Genomic DNA, 15,534 nt, shown 5'->3' on the forward strand with positions numbered 1-15,534 from the left:
ATTCCATCTTTTCTTTCTTGTTTCCTCTTGTGCCTGTGCTATTCTTTTCTTGGTTCTCCTTGCTGGAGCCTGTCTGCTCTGGGGCGTATCATGGGCTGCGGGCCCAGGCCTCTGGGAGCCAGTGCTGAGGCCTGCTCTCCTCTCACAGCTGTTTTTCCACCTCTCCCGGGAGCGAGTCTTCACGGAGGACCGGGCGCGTTTTTATGGAGCAGAGATTGTGTCAGCTCTGGAGTATCTGCACTCAAGGGACGTGGTGTACCGTGACATCAAGGTGAGAGGATGCTCTGGGGGCAAGTGTCGGCTAGGGGACAGTGCACAGGATCTGGGATAGCCCATGGCACACACCTCAGACAGTTCTACAGTGAAGACCTGGGAGGACCCCAGGCTGATAGCCCATGGCACACACCTCAGACAGTTCTACAGTGAAGACCTGGGAGGACCCCAGGCTCTGATGGCGGTGTCATTTGGCACCACCCAGAGCATAACTTGGCAGTGATGCCAAAACGATGCGCCAGCCATCTGCCCTTGAGCACACTAGAAACAGGGACATGTGTTCACCCGGGAAGGTGTGCACGCTCAGAGCAGCACGCCAGTCCTGCTGCCCACAGTATCTGCTGCCAGAGTATGCATCCCATTGCAGGAAAGGGGCCAGAGCAGCTGAGGAGCCTCTCATAGGTGAATGTGGGATGAAGCTTGGGGTGGGGTGCGTGAGGCTCTGCTTCTATGCCCAGAACAACACAGACCTACGAGAACCAAGTAAAGGAAGGGTTGTTGATAACTGGGCTCCCAGGGTCCTGCTGGAGCCTGGCCTGGTAGACATCAGGCCCTAGTCCCATGACATGTATGTTGTGTGCTTTATAACTAAAAGAAAATCTGAGCCATGTAGTTATTGGTGGTGCACATCTTTAATCAGGAGGCAGAAGCAGGCAGATCTCTGAGTTCGAGGCCAGGCTGGTCTACATAGTTCCAGGACAGCCAGAGCTACACAGAATGACCCTATTTAAAAACAAAACAAAACAAAACAAAAACAACAACAAAAAACGAAAACCCAGGCTCATGCCTGTAATTCTAAGACTTGAGAGGCTGAAGCAGGAGGACTGATTTGAGTTTAATGCTAGCTGTAGCTACACAGTGACCTTATCTCAAAAAAACAAAACAAATTCAGAGAACATAGTACCACTTACATTGAACCTTAAAAAAATAAAGCGCAGGCTAGGTTTTTTTTTTTTTTTTTTTTTTGCTTTTTCAAGACAGGGTTTCTCTGTGTAGCCCTGGGCTGTCCTGGAACTCACTCTGTAGACCAGGCTGGCCTCGAACTCAGAAATCCACCTGCCTCTGCCTCCCAAGTGCTGGGATTAAAGGCATGCACCACCACCGCCCGGCGCAGGCTAGGTTTGATGGCACATGCTTTTCATCCCAGAAGAGGCAAACTGCTAGGACTTTTACCTGTTTCAAAAAGAAAAGAAATGAAACTCACAGTACATGTGCTATGGCCCCTTGTCCCCAGGAATCTCTGATGTGGCAGCTTGCCACCCCAAACTACTGCCTCTAGAGCAGTGGTTCTCAGTCTTCCTCATGCTCTGACCCTTTAATGCAGTTAGCTCCCTATGGTACGGTGAGCCCTGATCACAACATCCCTTCTGCTGCTGCTTCCTGACTGTGATGTCACTGCTATTATAATCATAATGTAAGCGTGTGTTTGCCGTTGCTCTTGGGAGTCATTAGGCCCCAAAGGGATCGAGTCCCACAGGTTGAGAACTGCTCCTTTAGAAGGAAAGAAACTCTGGGGGGATCTGTCTCTCATATATTGGTTTTTTTTTTTTTTTTTTTTTTTTTAAACAGCTGGAAAACCTTATGCTGGACAAAGATGGCCACATCAAGATCACTGACTTTGGCTTGTGCAAAGAGGGCATCAGTGATGGGGCCACCATGAAAACCTTCTGTGGTACCCCGGAGTACTTGGCGCCTGAGGTGTCTTGGGCTGCGGGCAGGGAGCATGCAGGCCAAGGGTGGAGGGAGCCCAGAGGGTGGAGTCACTCTAGCTTCCTCTGCCTGGCTTATCATTCCTCCCTCAGGTGCTAGAGGACAATGACTACGGGCGTGCAGTGGACTGGTGGGGGCTGGGCGTGGTCATGTACGAGATGATGTGCGGCCGCCTGCCCTTCTACAACCAGGACCATGAGCGCCTCTTTGAGCTCATTCTTATGGAGGAGATCCGCTTCCCACGCACGCTTGGACCAGAGGCCAAGTCCCTGCTGGCTGGGCTGCTGAAGAAGGACCCTAAGCAGAGGTGTGGCCTGGGAGTGTGTTGTCCCCTGAGCAACCCCAGTGGCCCCACAGGTTGCACCTTCCTGCACTGCCTCTCAGAAGAGGGGACATAGGAATACACATTCCTTACGGCTAGTCTAAGGTCACAGGACTGTCTAAGGTTGAGCTAGTGTGTGAGCTGTCGACCTTGTAAGCCTGCCCCACTACCCTGTCACCTCTTCATGGGTAAAGATGAGGCTAGTTGTGAGGCTGCTTTGCCCCAGATTGCCTTCTCCCTGCCTCTGACCTAAGTCATGGGCTCTCCAATCCTAGGTCCCTTAGAGAAGGGGTTTGTGCTAGGACAGCATTATCAAAAGCTGTGCAGGGACCTTGGACCGTAGGTTATGCCTGTCTTTGCCTTGAGCCTGGCTCTTAGAACCTGCAATTTTGGGTGCTGGGTGGTTGATGATGGTTGTCTCCGCCCAGGCTCGGCGGAGGTCCCAGTGATGCAAAGGAGGTCATGGAGCATAGGTTCTTCCTCAGCATCAACTGGCAGGATGTGGTACAGAAAAAGGTGAGTACTCACTCTTGCCTGTGTCAGGGGCCTCACCTGCCCACAGGTGACCTGCCATTGCTGACTCCAGGCTCCTCTCCATAGCTCCTGCCACCCTTCAAACCTCAGGTCACTTCAGAAGTGGACACAAGGTACTTTGATGATGAATTCACCGCCCAGTCCATCACAATCACACCCCCAGACCGATGTAAGTATCTGGGGTTCCAGGGTCCCTGGGCCTGACTTGATGGCTGAGAGGTGGGGTCTGCCCTGGGTTCTGTTTGCCAGGAGGACCTTGGCTGTCTGTCTGTATTGTGTCTGGTACCATATTAGGCTTGTTAGGCCTGCCGTTTGGTGAGGAGCATCAAGGGCTACGGCTACAGTGTGTTCTGGGGTTGGGGACAGTCCCGGTCGTTAGTCCAGAACACTGTCTGGACTGTGTTCTTGATCTGAAGCTGTCCCAAGGCTGGGTACTCAGGGAGTCGTCCCCCACAGCCCCCACAGCCCCCACAGCCCCGAGCCCTCAGAGCTTTCTGGGATCCCAGGACTAGGGAAGCCGGAGAAGCTACCCGGCCTGGCAGTGTGGCAGCCAAGAGTGCATCCTTGGCAGGAGTGCCTCTGGGTACCAGCAGAGAGAGAACCTTGCAGGAAAAGGACAGGCTGTGGACAGGCAGATGGGGCCTGGGAGAGGCAAGAGAGCATGGGGTTAAAGTAGAAAGCTCTGGGGGTCGACTGGGAGACGGAGACCATGAGAACTCCTGTAAGGGTTCTGCGTGTGGGGACAGAATTATGCCAGGGCTATTGGCAGTCCCTTGGCTGCAAGTGAGTATGGGTGCGTAGGCCAGGCTAGACCCTGGTAGTAGACAGTGCTGGGCAGGGGAAAGACATTCAGAAGACCCAGCCAGGGAAGGAAGCCATAGCTAAGGCCGAAGCAGCTGCTTGCCGTTGGCGCTAGTGCTGTGAGCCACCACTCGTGTGCAGGTTTCCTGCAGTCCAGCACACTCCTCTCGGGGGCTTTCCCAGTGAGGTGGGGGTGGCCAAGACTGCTGCTCCTTCATCTTCATGCATCTCCACCCAATCCTACAGATGACAGCCTGGGCTCGCTGGAACTGGACCAGCGGACGCACTTCCCCCAGTTCTCCTACTCAGCCAGCATCCGAGAGTGAGCAGCCCTCTGCCACCACAGGACACAAGCATGGCTGTCATCCACTGCCTGGGTGGCTTTTTAAAAAGAACTTTCTTTTGCCTTTTGGTTTGTGTTCCCTTCCCTGTCCCCTCATCCCATACCCAGTTTCTTCTTCAGTTCTTGCTCAGACTTAGCAGTCCTGGTGGCCCTGTCCTCTGGCCTCCCCTCTGTTCCAGATGAGTGCTGGGGAGCTGCCCAAGGACAGGCTGCTGGGAGGATGTAGAGTGAGGTCATGAATCACCACCAGCCTCCAAGAGGGTGAAGTGGGGAGCCATGCGGTCACCTGGATTTGGAGGCAAGCCAGTGGAGGACACACCTAGAAGTGCCCCTCCCCCAGCACCCCAGCTGCCTTCTATGCTGTCACCTGGGCAGTCTCTCTGCTGCCACCCTACATGGGGCAGAAAAGCAATAATGTCCAGGGACAGGCAGAAGCCTTTGGAAGCTGAGGGATCTGGGTTTGGTTCCATGGAAAATGGAGCTAAGTCTCTGGATCTTCTTGGGGCGTTCAGGAGCAGGAGCTGCCTCCAGAACCTGCCTTTTCCTCCCAGGCTGCTCTCTTGATTCTCAATAAAGCAGGAGGAACGTTTGTGGGCAGCCCTTCTGCCCACAGCCCAGTGCCTTACCGGGGCTTCCTTCTAGCCAGCCTTGCCTCCCGCTGGGCCCCTTTGATGGCTCCATTCTCTGCCTGGGGCAGAGGGAAGCCAACCTTGGCTGTTACACATCTCACACCGAGACAGTATTGGGCCCCTTGGACTTGACTGGGGTCTGAGAGGGGCAGAGATGGGGATAGGTATCTCTGATACACAATGGGGTGGAGCCTGCCTCAGCTCCAGGGCCCTGTTCTGGAGCCTTAAAGTGAATGTTTGAGTGAGAGTTGTGAGTGCAGTGGGTGCAGGTGTGCACCCTGACCTAGCAGTGAGCATCTCAGGCTCCTGGGATGCTGGTGCCCACAGCTGTATACAGCACTTGTGTGAGTGGGCTCAGGCCTCAACCCCAGCCTGAGTGTTTGATCCCATGGGGTGCAGTGAGTGCAGGCGATTGGCCTGCTGCTCTGGCCATGTCTCTCCCTCCTCAGTATCTCCGGGTGTTTGGAAATGAGTTGTCCTGGTCTTGCTCTCCCACCACACCCCCAGAATAGGTGGATTTTAGAAAGGCAGTGGGGGGGGGGGTGGCCAAGGATGGTTATGGGGGTCATCTGTTTTTTTACTTTTTATGTGTGTATGTTTATCTGAGAGTTTTCTCCCATCCCTACTGGCCTTTCCTTACTCCTCGTATTTGTACGGTACAAGCAATAAAGACACTCATTTCAGACCAGGAGCCAGTCCACATTTCGTAGCCACTCCCTCTCCTCTGCTGGTACTGGAGTGCCAGAGTACCAGGCCCTGCCTTTCTGAGGTCTATGGAGTCATGGGGATGGAACATGTGGCAGTGGGAGAGTGGGTGGTGGATTCTGGCTTCAGGGAGATGGGCACTGCGGAGAAGAAGGGGGATGGTGTCTGGGTGGGTTCTGTTGGGTAGGGATGGGTTCAGGTCATTAGAAACTGCCAGATTTGGGGCAGCTGGTGTCTGAGCGGGTCTAAACAGTAACACATGTGCACTGTGGCAGTACAAGGGCTGGGTCATTTGCTTGGCCTCTGAGCCCTAGAGCAGCTTCTGTGTGGAACCAGGAAGCCTTAATGTCCCCAAATGCCATCATAAAATCTGTGACTTAACAGCACTTGTGGTAATTCAGGAACACCTGAACATTTGACTACTGCTGCACAGGTCTAGGACTGAACCCCATGCTAAACCTCAGGTTGTAGGGCTCACTGGGATACTTCCTCCTTTCCCGTACCCAGGTGCCAGGCACACAGAGGGCCTGGTGCAGGTGGATTTATTCCAGATTTTACTAGAATTGGGAGCACCACAGGCATGAAAATCTGAGAGCTGGAAAGTGGGCTGTGGGAAAGCCAAAGCCAGTTTAGACATCTTTCCCAACTGCAGAGAAGACTGTGCGCAGGTCCTGGATGGGTGGGGCCGTCTTCGGTAAAGAAGTGTGCCCCCTTAGCTCTGATAGAAGAAGTGAAGCCTTTGCTGGGGTGTTACAGCTCACTGTGGTATTTGACTCTAGCATTTGAAAGACCCTAGGTTCCCTTTCAAACCTAGGAAAAAGAAAAAAAAAAAAAATGCCTTGTATTCCCCTGGGCCACAGCCACTCAGTTATAGATGGAAGAGTTTCTTATGTCACCTTGTGTGACTCATCTCCCAGCGGGACACACTCCTGCCTACCTCAGGTTTTCAACAGCTCCTGGTAAGGGGCCTCCGGCCAGCTGTTCCCGTAGCAAACACATGCCCTTCCATGAGCCTATGCTGCTTAGTTTGAGGGACAAAGTTTTCATAAATATGACCCATTTCATTAGAAGTGGTTGGATTATTCTTTACAAGGCTCACTTCAAACATTTCACAAGATTTTGTTTTCTCCCCAGTTTATGTGTTTATAAACTTCTCAGGAAGAAGTGAGCCCCCACAGCCCGGGGTCTGGGGTGGCGTCACTGTGGACTTGGACATGAACCCTGATCTGCCTTTTGTGTATCCCTCATTCTTGCTGGCTGAGGCCATGCCTGGGCTGTATCCCTCCACTGCCATACCTTAGGAATTTTGCAGATGTCCTCAGTCTGCTGGGTCCTTAGGGAAATGACATGGAACACACTAGTGTATTCTCACGGGTCAGGGGACATTGTGGCCTTGTGCTCCTGGTTGCTTCACAAGGCTGCATAGGCATGTGCCTTCCATCACCAAGACTTTATTTAGGTTTCTGGTTCCTTTTTCCCCCCCTCTATCATCAGTGCTGTAATAAAAAATAAAAGTAAGTCTCCATCTTGCTGTGTTTGTGCTTTGGTATTTATGGTCCTGTATCCTATGGTCTTCGAATGTGCTGGCTAGTTTTGAAATGTCTTCAGATCTGAAGGAAAACTTTCTGTTCAGGAGTGGTAGTTATGCTTGTAGTTCCAGTACAGGTCCAGGTGGGTGGGTGTCAGAGGTAAAGCAAGAGGGATTACAAGGTTAAACCTAGCCTAGGCTGTGTAATGAGACCTCCTCAGACTTCAGAGATGGGGAAGGAGTGAAGGAGACAGATAACAGATGGTTCCCGGACCTGCAGTGGGAGGAATAAGATGAGCCAATAGCGTCTCTTGGACGCTTGAAATAACCCACACAGTTCAGGGGCCTAGTTGGCAAGTTCATGCCATGCAAGTATGAAGATGAATTTAGTCCCCAAGTGTGGCTTGATGGCTAAGAACTCTTACAGGAGACCAGAATTGTGTTTCCAGAACCATGCTGGGTAGTTCATAACCACTTGTGATTCCACTTCCAAGAGATCTGATGCTCTCTGGCTTTCATGGACATTACACTGGAATAGACACAGAAGGAGGTGCAGTAGTGACCTGTGCTTGTAATCCCAATGCTAGAGAGATGGAACCTGGGGCATCTTTGGGCCTCACTGGCCACACGTTCCAGCTAAACAAGGGAGCTCCAGGTTCAGCAAGAGACCTGTGTTACGAAGTGGGGTCAGCGTATAAGAGCACGAGCTGCTCTTCCAGTGGACTGGGTCCTATTTCCAGCTCCCACATGGCAGCTCACAACCATCTGTAATTCCAGTTACAAGGGATCTCACACTGGCTTCTGGCCTCCATGGTGCCTGGCATACACGCTGCACAGACAATACAGGTTAGCTAGTGTTAGTAAGGTGGAAGGTGATTGAAGACACCCTCCCGCATTCATAGATGTGTGCACGAAAACAGGGCTGAGGCTGCAGATTCGTGTCAGCATGTGTTCATGTACAAAGCTGTGGATTCCATACCCAGCACCAAAAATAGCCCATAGAAATACATAGATGCTAAGCCAGGCAGTGGTAGGGCATGGTTTTAATCCCAGCACTCGGGAGACAGGCAGGCAGATCTGAGTTTGAGGCCAGCCTGGTCTACAGAGTTAGTTCCAGGACAGCCAAAGCTATACAGAGAAATGTCTCTCTAAAAGAAAACGCACACCATTCAGTAGTGAAGTGAGCCCACGGACACCAGAGTCAAGAGTAAGACTCCCAGCAGGCAAGGCCAAAACCAAGACAATTAACAAGACAATATTGGACACTCTGACCAATCCTGGAGAGGACTGATGGACCTGCCTCCAGGTATAGTAATAAGCCTTTCCTAGGATGTAGGCTGTGCATTCTCAGGGGAAATGGCTAATGTGGTTTTGGATCTGGTATGTGTCCCAGAATGCTAGTGTGTGTGTATGGCTTGGTCCTCAGATGCTGCTGCTGGGTGTTAGTGGGTCATGGTGTGCCAACTTCATGGGTTAAGCCACAAGCTTGCAGCTGAATGGGCTCTTAGGATGCTGAGCTGGTTGGAGGGAGCAGGTCTGTCAGCTGTTCTGGTCCCCTTCTGCTGCCTGACTATTGGAAAGTAGCTTTGTTTTTTCATGCTCTCCTGCTACTGTGTTCTTTTTGCTGCAGACCCACAGTGATGGGCCATACAGCCACAGAGTGAGACCTCTAATGGCATGAGCTGAAATAAGGCCTCCTGAGTTGTCTTTGTTAAGTATCTTGTAATGGTAATGGGAAATTTGAGACTATTTTGCAATGTAGCACAGACTGGCCTGGAACTCAGGATCCACTCACCTCTGTCTGCAGTGTGCTTGGATTGCATGCACGTGTGTGTGTGTGTGTGTGTGTGTGTGTGTGTGTGTGTGTGTGTGTGTGTGTGTGTGTGTGTGTGTGTGTGTGATATTTATTAAGATGGTTTATAGGCTATGGTCCAGCTAGTTCAACAATGGTTGTCTACCAACAGAAGGGCCATGAATCCAGTAGTTGTTCAGTCCACAAGACAGGATGTCTCAGCTGGTCTTCAGTATACGCTAGAATCCTTAAGAAGTCCCCTCTAATGCCCATGAAGGAATGGACTTGCTAGCCAAAGTGAGAGCAAGGATGCAAAAAGCAAAAGTTTCCTTCTTGCATGTCCTTTATATAGGCTGCTAGCAGGAGGTGTGGCCTTGATTAAAGGTGGATCTTCCTACCTCAAAAGATCAAGATTAAACCAGGTGGCAGTGGTATACACACACCTTTAATCCCAACTCACAGGCAGGCAGGTTTCTGGCCATGCTGGTTTACAGAGCAAGTTCCAGGATTGCTAGAACTACACAGAAACCCTGCCTCACAAATCTGGAGGAGGGGTAGGAAGGAAAGAAGGAAAGAAGAGAAGGGGGGAGGAGGAGGAGGAGGAGGAGGAGGAGGAGGAGGAGGAGGAGGAGGAGGAAATTCCTCACAGGTGTACCCAGCTACTAGAGTTTTAGTTAATTCCAGAGGCATCACATGGGAGAAAGATGAGTGAGCCAGTTTAGCTAACAACAGATCTATGCTTGTCGCACTATGTTAATAATGGGAAAGATAGGGGATTGGATATCATATAGCTTTCTGTAAATCCTGAAGTAAAAACTGCATATATACCTGGATATAGTTCCCTGGTAGAGGACTTGTTCAGAGTGGGCAAGGCTCTGGGTTCAGTCTCTAAGGTTGCAGAAGGATACAAAACACCCTGTTCTTTGTTCTGCACGGCCACATGCAATTCTCCAGTTCTTCATGTTTCAGCATTTGTTCAGAGAAAGAACATTCTTTTACTCAAGGTCCTATCACCAAGGTAAGAAAGTAAGTTCCTGTTGGCACACTGTTCCCTTTCCACAGACCTTTATCAAATCTTGTTCGCCTAGCTTTAGGGATCCATTTGTCTTTCTCTGAGGATGTTTATGCATTCTTAGGGACTCTCAACCTGGCCTTAGGGTGCTTTTCCTTAGAATCCCCCAGTGAGGGCTGGGGGCGTGGCTCAGTGGTAGACGCCCTGCCTAGAATCCCCCAGTGAGGGCTGGGGGCGTGGCTCACTGGTAGAGCCCCTGCCTAGAATCCTCCAGTGAGAGGCTGGGGGTGTGGCTCAGCTGTAGAGCCCCTGCCTAAAATCCCCCAGTGAGGTCTGGGGGCGTGGCTCAGTGGTAGAGCTCCTGCCTAGAATCCCCCAGTGAGGGGCTGGGGGCGTGGCTCAGTGGTAGAGCCCCTGCCTAGAATCCCCCCAGTGAGGGGCTGGGGGCGTGGCTCAGTGGTAGAGCCCCTGCCTAGAATTTCCCAGTGAGGGGCTGGGGGCGTGGCTCAGTGGTAGAGCCCCTGCCTAGAATCTCCCAGTGAGGGGCTGGGGGCGTGGCTCAGTGGTAGAGCCCCTGCATAGAATCCCCCTGTGGCTTTGGTGAAACAAGCTGGAAGCCACAGGTCCTGCTCCCCTGCAACCCTCCCTTCTTCCAATACTCAGGGTAGGGTAAGTGTCCTCACACAGTCAGTTCCACTTTGCCTTCCCTTGGATTCTGGCTCCCTCTAGCAGCATCCTTAGAGAAGAATATGGTGTGACTGTCTTTCCTTGGTATCCTCTAGTCCCAACCTGCCCCAGCCACTCCCAACTCCAGGGATTTATATTAATCTATCTTTTTAGCTCAAACCTCTAGTTCCCTTTCCTGCTTCACTTTCCCATTTTTCTCCATGGAGTTCCCTGGAACTGGAGCCCCTGGAGCTGTGCAAGGGCGCACTACGCTCCTAGCCCCGCCCCGCTCCGCCGGCGGCCCTCGGCCTCACTAGCTTGGTCTAGGGCACTAGTTTGGCAACCACTCGTTTGCTTTGCATCCTGCATCCCGCACCTCCAGGAACCCCATCCCGACTCAAATAAATAAATAAAATAAAAACAAAACAAACAGAACCCCGAAGTACCTTGGTAGTTTTTAATTCAACAATAAGTGTTTCTGTTATTTGGAGGGCCCTTCATCCTTATTGGTCTAATTTCAGCCCCGCACTCGATTTTGACTGGTTGTTTTCTGGGCCCTATTATTCCTCTGATTGGATAATCTCAGCAAACCTCTTAAAGAAAGGAAGAGGCAGATTCTAACCTCTTCCGCCAGGGGGCACTGGCGGGTTTCCTGAGGGCTGCTCTTCAGAAAACAAAAACAAAAAACTGGGATTTTTCCAGAGGTGGGAAAAACTGTTGCGGATGGGAAAGGTGAATAAACCGGGCACGCCCTATTTACGAAGAGCACTGCCTCGACCTGGTTTGCCGGCTTTGCAAATTTTGTAAAACTGATTGAAGATGTATGATTCCATAAACATTAATAATATGCATGTATGCATACATCATATATGTATACATCATATATACATGACATAGGGTCTTGCTAAGTAGCCCAGACTGGCTTCAAATTCAGTTATCTTGCCTTCGCTCCCTGGGTTCTGGGATCACAAGCATGAGTCACACGCTTGGATAATTCAGTGTTATAAAGGATTTATTTATTCTTGTGTGCCTGAGTGAGTTTGTGTGCACCATGTAAATGCAGGTGCTCTGAGGCCAGAAGAGAGCATTGGATTCCCTGGGACTGGAGTTACATGGGGTTGTCACACACCATATGGCTCCTAGGAACTGCATTCAACCGCTCTGCAAACTCAGAAAGGGCTAACCCTGAGCCCTCTCTTCAACCCTTAACTTGATACTTTTAATTGATTGTAGAAACCCAACACAGCACATGTGCAGGCCTGTGAAAGTCACCAGCCTGGGAAAGTGTTCCCTAGCTGAGGGCTGGGATACAGTTTAGTTGGTACACGAAGCCTTGGATCAGATCTCTAGTGTTACATAAGCTCCAGGCATGGGGATGTGTACCTGTAATGCCAGCACTGGAAAAGCAGAAACAGGAGGATCTGAAGTGCAAGGTCACCCTCAACAAATAGTGAGGTTGGTCTTTTTTAACTACCTATTTTTATTTTATGTGCACTGGTGTTTTGACTGCATATATCTCTGTGAGGTGTCAGAACTCCTGGAACTGGAGTTACAGACAGTTGTGAGCCACCATGTGGATGCTGGGAGTTGAACGCAAGTCCTCTGGAAGAGCAGCCAGTGCTCTTAGTGACAGAGCCATCTCTCCAGCTCTCCTGCCCTTTTGTTGTTGTGGTTTTGTTTGTTTTTGCCTGCATATGAGTATCTTGAAACTTGGAGATGATTTTAAATTTACATTTTTTATTTGTTTGTGTGTGTGCTTATGTGTGTGTGCAGGTATATGTAGGAGGGGTCAGATGACCACTTTCAGGAGCTGCTTCCACAGATGGAACTCACGCTGTCAGGTTTTGGTGGCTACTGCTTTCACCTACTGAACTATGTTGCTGGCTATGATAATGAAAGAATTTCTTTCCTTTTCCCCGTCTTTTTTGAGTCAGGGTGTCACTGTGTAGTTGTGGCTGGCCTGGAAACCACAGAGTTCTGCCTGCCTCTGTCTCCTGGATGCCAGGATTACAGCCGTGTGCCACCACAGCCCAGCCACATCTCCTTGGTTGTCCTTATTGTACTGGTGGTTCTGGGTTGTCAGTGGGGACCATTGTCACCTCCTCACTGGCTTTTCTGGAAATGAATGAAGGCAAGGGACAGAATGGCCAGGTTGTAGAGTTGCCCTTCCTCCAGGGCCTCCCCAGTCTCACTTCAATCTAGGGCAGATGTCTCCTCTGGACTTCTCCATCTTAGCCATGACCCTTCTCCTGTGCTTCCCAGGATCACCCACTTTGGGCTGTCACAGGTCTGTCTCCCCACTAGACTGTGATCCTAGGAGGTGTGGCTATAATCTAAATAATTCTTCCTCTCTCCCCTTCTTACTCCATTCCCCCACACCCACCTTTTCTTTGTAGCCCATGGCTGGTCTGGAATTTCCTCTTTAGCATCAGATTAGCTTCAATTTTTACACCCTCCTGCCTCAGATGTCCAAGTGTGATTACAGGCAGGTGCTACCCCGCTTGGCTCCCCCCCCCCTTTTACCATGACCATCACCCCCAGAACAGAAATTGAGCAATGGCTATTTGTGTGTTGCATAAAGAATCTATTCCAACATGTGTATTATTGTCCCGCACTACAGTACTATTGGTAATTTGAGGGGACTGTCCAAATCCTACAGTCGTGAGAAACCAGTATCTGAATCCGGGCAGCTTGACTCCCTATCCTGTATTCTTATCCAACATGCCAAATGACTAGTGAGCTGAAAACCAGCTTTCCACGAAACTGATGTCTGCCCGCTCAGCCTTTTTCTTCTAGAAATCTCCAGGAGAGCATGCAGGCTGGTGGGAGGGTAAGGACTGTGGGGACAAGGGAGAGGCGCCAGAACAAGTAGACCCAGGCTGATTTGAGGGTGAGCGAGGGGGTTTGGAGGGGTTTTTCTAGACCCATAGGGGGCAGCCGGAGACGGCAACCAGAGATGTGGGGGCGGAGAAAGGGTGGGGACCGGCCCCGCGGGGGGCGATGCGGTAGCTGCAGCGGCGGCCGCAGGAGTTTCCCACAATGCAGCGCGGCGCGCTGTCCCCGGTGCTGATGCTCAGCGCTGCCCCGGAGCCTCCACCGCGCCCGCCTCCCGCCCTTTCCCCGCCGGGCCCCGGATCAGCGCCTCGCCATGGCTCTGCTCGGTCGGGTCCTGCCCCAGAGCCGTCTGGGGGCCTGGCCGCGGCGCTCGACAGCAGCCTGCGGGCTGCCGTGGCGTTCAAGGCGGAGGGTCAGCGTTGCTACCGAGAAAAGAAGTTCCGAGAAGCCATTGGCAAGTACCACCGGGCACTGCTGCAGCTGAAGGCGGCTCAGGGGGCCCGCCCTGGCGGTCTGCCCGCCCCCTCCCCGGGACCCACCACCAGCCCGGGGCCCGCCCGCCTCAGCGAGGAGCAGCGTCGCCTGGTGGAGAATACAGAGGTTGAATGTTACGATTCCCTCACTGGTACGGGGCCGTCGGGGGGCACAGAGGACCTGGGTGAGACGGGTGGGTGGTGAGGGGCAATCAGGAGGCTCTAGGGCCTGGGGGTGGTGGCTGGAAGCTGAAGGAGTCAGGGCTGTGGTCTGACGGGGAAGACTTCAGAACTTGATGAGGACAGGATGAGGACAGGAGGAGTTGGGAGTAGATGAACAGTGCTTCTTGGATGGAGTAAACGGGCTTGACTAATGAAATGGGCTCTGGACTTGGTCTTCTAAGCCCCACTTCCCTAATTCTCAACCACCACCACCACCACCACCACCACCACCACCACCACCACCACCACCACCACCACCACCCCTTTTGCCACGCATGAGCCACGGTTAGAAAGGCTTACCCTGCACTGGCTACTTCGTTCCTGGACCTTCACTTCTGTAATTGCTTGGGAAACCTGCTAATTGCTTCAGACGTGTCTGTCCTGCGCCCTCTAGCGGCGGCGCAGATAGCTCTTATACTAATGGGCTAGCCGATTAGTGTCCTCTGGTGGCCAGAGCAATCCCTTAGGCCCAAGGGAAAGGCCAGGTTATTCGAGGTCATGTGAATCCAAGGGGATGCAGGCTGTCTGAGAGTACAGGGTCTCTGCACCCCCACAGCTTGCCTCCTGCAGTCGGAGCTGGTGAACTATGAGCGTGTGCGTGAGTACTGTCTCAAGGTGCTGGAGAAACAGCAGGGCAACTTCAAGGCCACCTATCGTGCCGGCATTGCCTTCTACCACCTGGGTGATTATGCACGTGCACTGCGTTACCTACAGGAAGCCCGCAGCCGAGAGCCCACAGGTGAGTGGCAGGGCTGGGCTGGGCTGGGCAGGAGGACCAGGGCAGAGCCAAGCTACCCCAGGGAAGTGCTCTGGACAAGCTCTCTCTATCTACCTAAGACTCCTCATACACCCATCCATCGTCCATCTACCTTCCCCACAGGTGTTCCCACCTTGTTCCTCTGACATTTCCCCAGCCAGTTCTCATCATTGAGAATTGAACCCAGGGCCTCATGCATCCAAGGCAAGCACTCTACCAACTAAGCTACATACCCAAGGCACTGACCCATCCGTGCCCCTATCCACTCACCCACACCCATAGTCCTTCACTCCCTCCCGGTCACATTCTGCTCCTCGGTCACCGTTTGCCCGCCATTCATCTGCTCATAACGCGTCTCTGCCTTTGGGGAGAGCAGTCAGGGTATTCGTGTGTCCATGTGTGTGTAGACATGACACAAGCCCATGAGGAGGGAACACAGCAGGTGCTAGATGCAAGGCTGTGGGAGCAGAGGCAAGATTAGCTTTCCTGTGTGGTTTGGTGAGAACAGTTGTCACTTGGGGATGAGTGGAGGTGAGAGGAGCCTCTCCTGACAGAATGCTGCTGCACGTGTGAGGTAGGAGGTGTGAAATGTCTCTGGGAGGCTGGTACAGCTGAGGTGCTAGGAGTGCAGTCACTGACTGTCCTGATGACATCGGCTGCTGTCTCTGGACACCCAGATAATGTTCCTGTCCCTCCCCTGCAGACACCAATGTTCTTCGATACATTCAGCTGACTCAGCTGAAGATGAACCGTTGCAGCCTCCAGAGGGAAGACAGCGATAGTGGCACTGGAGGCCCAGCTCGGAATGTCGTGGGCTGAGGCCAAGGGCAGCCTCTACCTTATTCCCTTCAACCTCACCGGGCAACTTCCCCAACTTGTGTGACTCGTGTTTACTGGTAAAGCACCTGCCACTGGTGTCTCCTTTGTGTGAT

General features: G+C 52.2%; 2 protein-coding genes across 5 annotated transcripts in view; both read left to right on the forward strand.

Moving 5' to 3' along the window:
- Positions 1-5,303, forward strand: part of Akt2 (AKT serine/threonine kinase 2) — a 50,652-nt gene extending 45,349 nt beyond the window's left edge. For all 4 annotated transcript variants that reach the window (XM_076930475.1, XM_034499557.2, XM_034499566.2 and 1 more), the window contains 6 exons: positions 149-271; positions 1,843-1,971; positions 2,076-2,290; positions 2,734-2,821; positions 2,906-3,008; positions 3,887-5,303. In XM_076930475.1, coding sequence (XP_076786590.1) covers positions 149-271; positions 1,843-1,971; positions 2,076-2,290; positions 2,734-2,821; positions 2,906-3,008; positions 3,887-3,966 — 738 coding nt within the window. In that variant the 3' untranslated portion in view covers positions 3,967-5,303. The remainder of the gene's footprint in view (positions 1-148; positions 272-1,842; positions 1,972-2,075; positions 2,291-2,733; positions 2,822-2,905; positions 3,009-3,886) is intronic.
- Positions 5,304-11,528: 6,225 nt separating this feature from the next.
- Ttc9b (tetratricopeptide repeat domain 9B) lies at positions 11,529-15,519 on the forward strand. The gene is made up of 3 exons (XM_034500681.2): positions 11,529-13,775; positions 14,402-14,584; positions 15,306-15,519. Exons 1-3 carry the CDS (start codon positions 13,355-13,357, stop codon positions 15,419-15,421), a joined length of 720 nt encoding a protein of 239 aa, XP_034356572.1. The 5' UTR covers positions 11,529-13,354; the 3' UTR covers positions 15,422-15,519.
- Positions 15,520-15,534: the final 15 nt, after the last annotated feature.

This window comes from Arvicanthis niloticus, chromosome 1, assembly GCF_011762505.2.
Source record: "Arvicanthis niloticus isolate mArvNil1 chromosome 1, mArvNil1.pat.X, whole genome shotgun sequence".
NCBI lineage: Eukaryota > Metazoa > Chordata > Mammalia > Rodentia > Muridae > Arvicanthis > Arvicanthis niloticus.

What these genes read in the sequence shown, in the direction of transcription:
- Ttc9b (XM_034500681.2), top strand. Translation starts at nt 13,355, where the DNA reads ATGCAGCGCGGCGCGCTGTCCCCGGTGCTGATGCTCAGCGCTGCCCCG. An exon ending in ATGTTACGATTCCCTCACTG is followed by an intron (nt 13,776 to 14,401) that starts GTACGGGGCCGT and finishes GCACCCCCACAG; the next exon opens with CTTGCCTCCTGCAGTCGGAG. An exon ending in CCGCAGCCGAGAGCCCACAG is followed by an intron (nt 14,585 to 15,305) that starts GTGAGTGGCAGG and finishes CCTCCCCTGCAG; the next exon opens with ACACCAATGTTCTTCGATAC.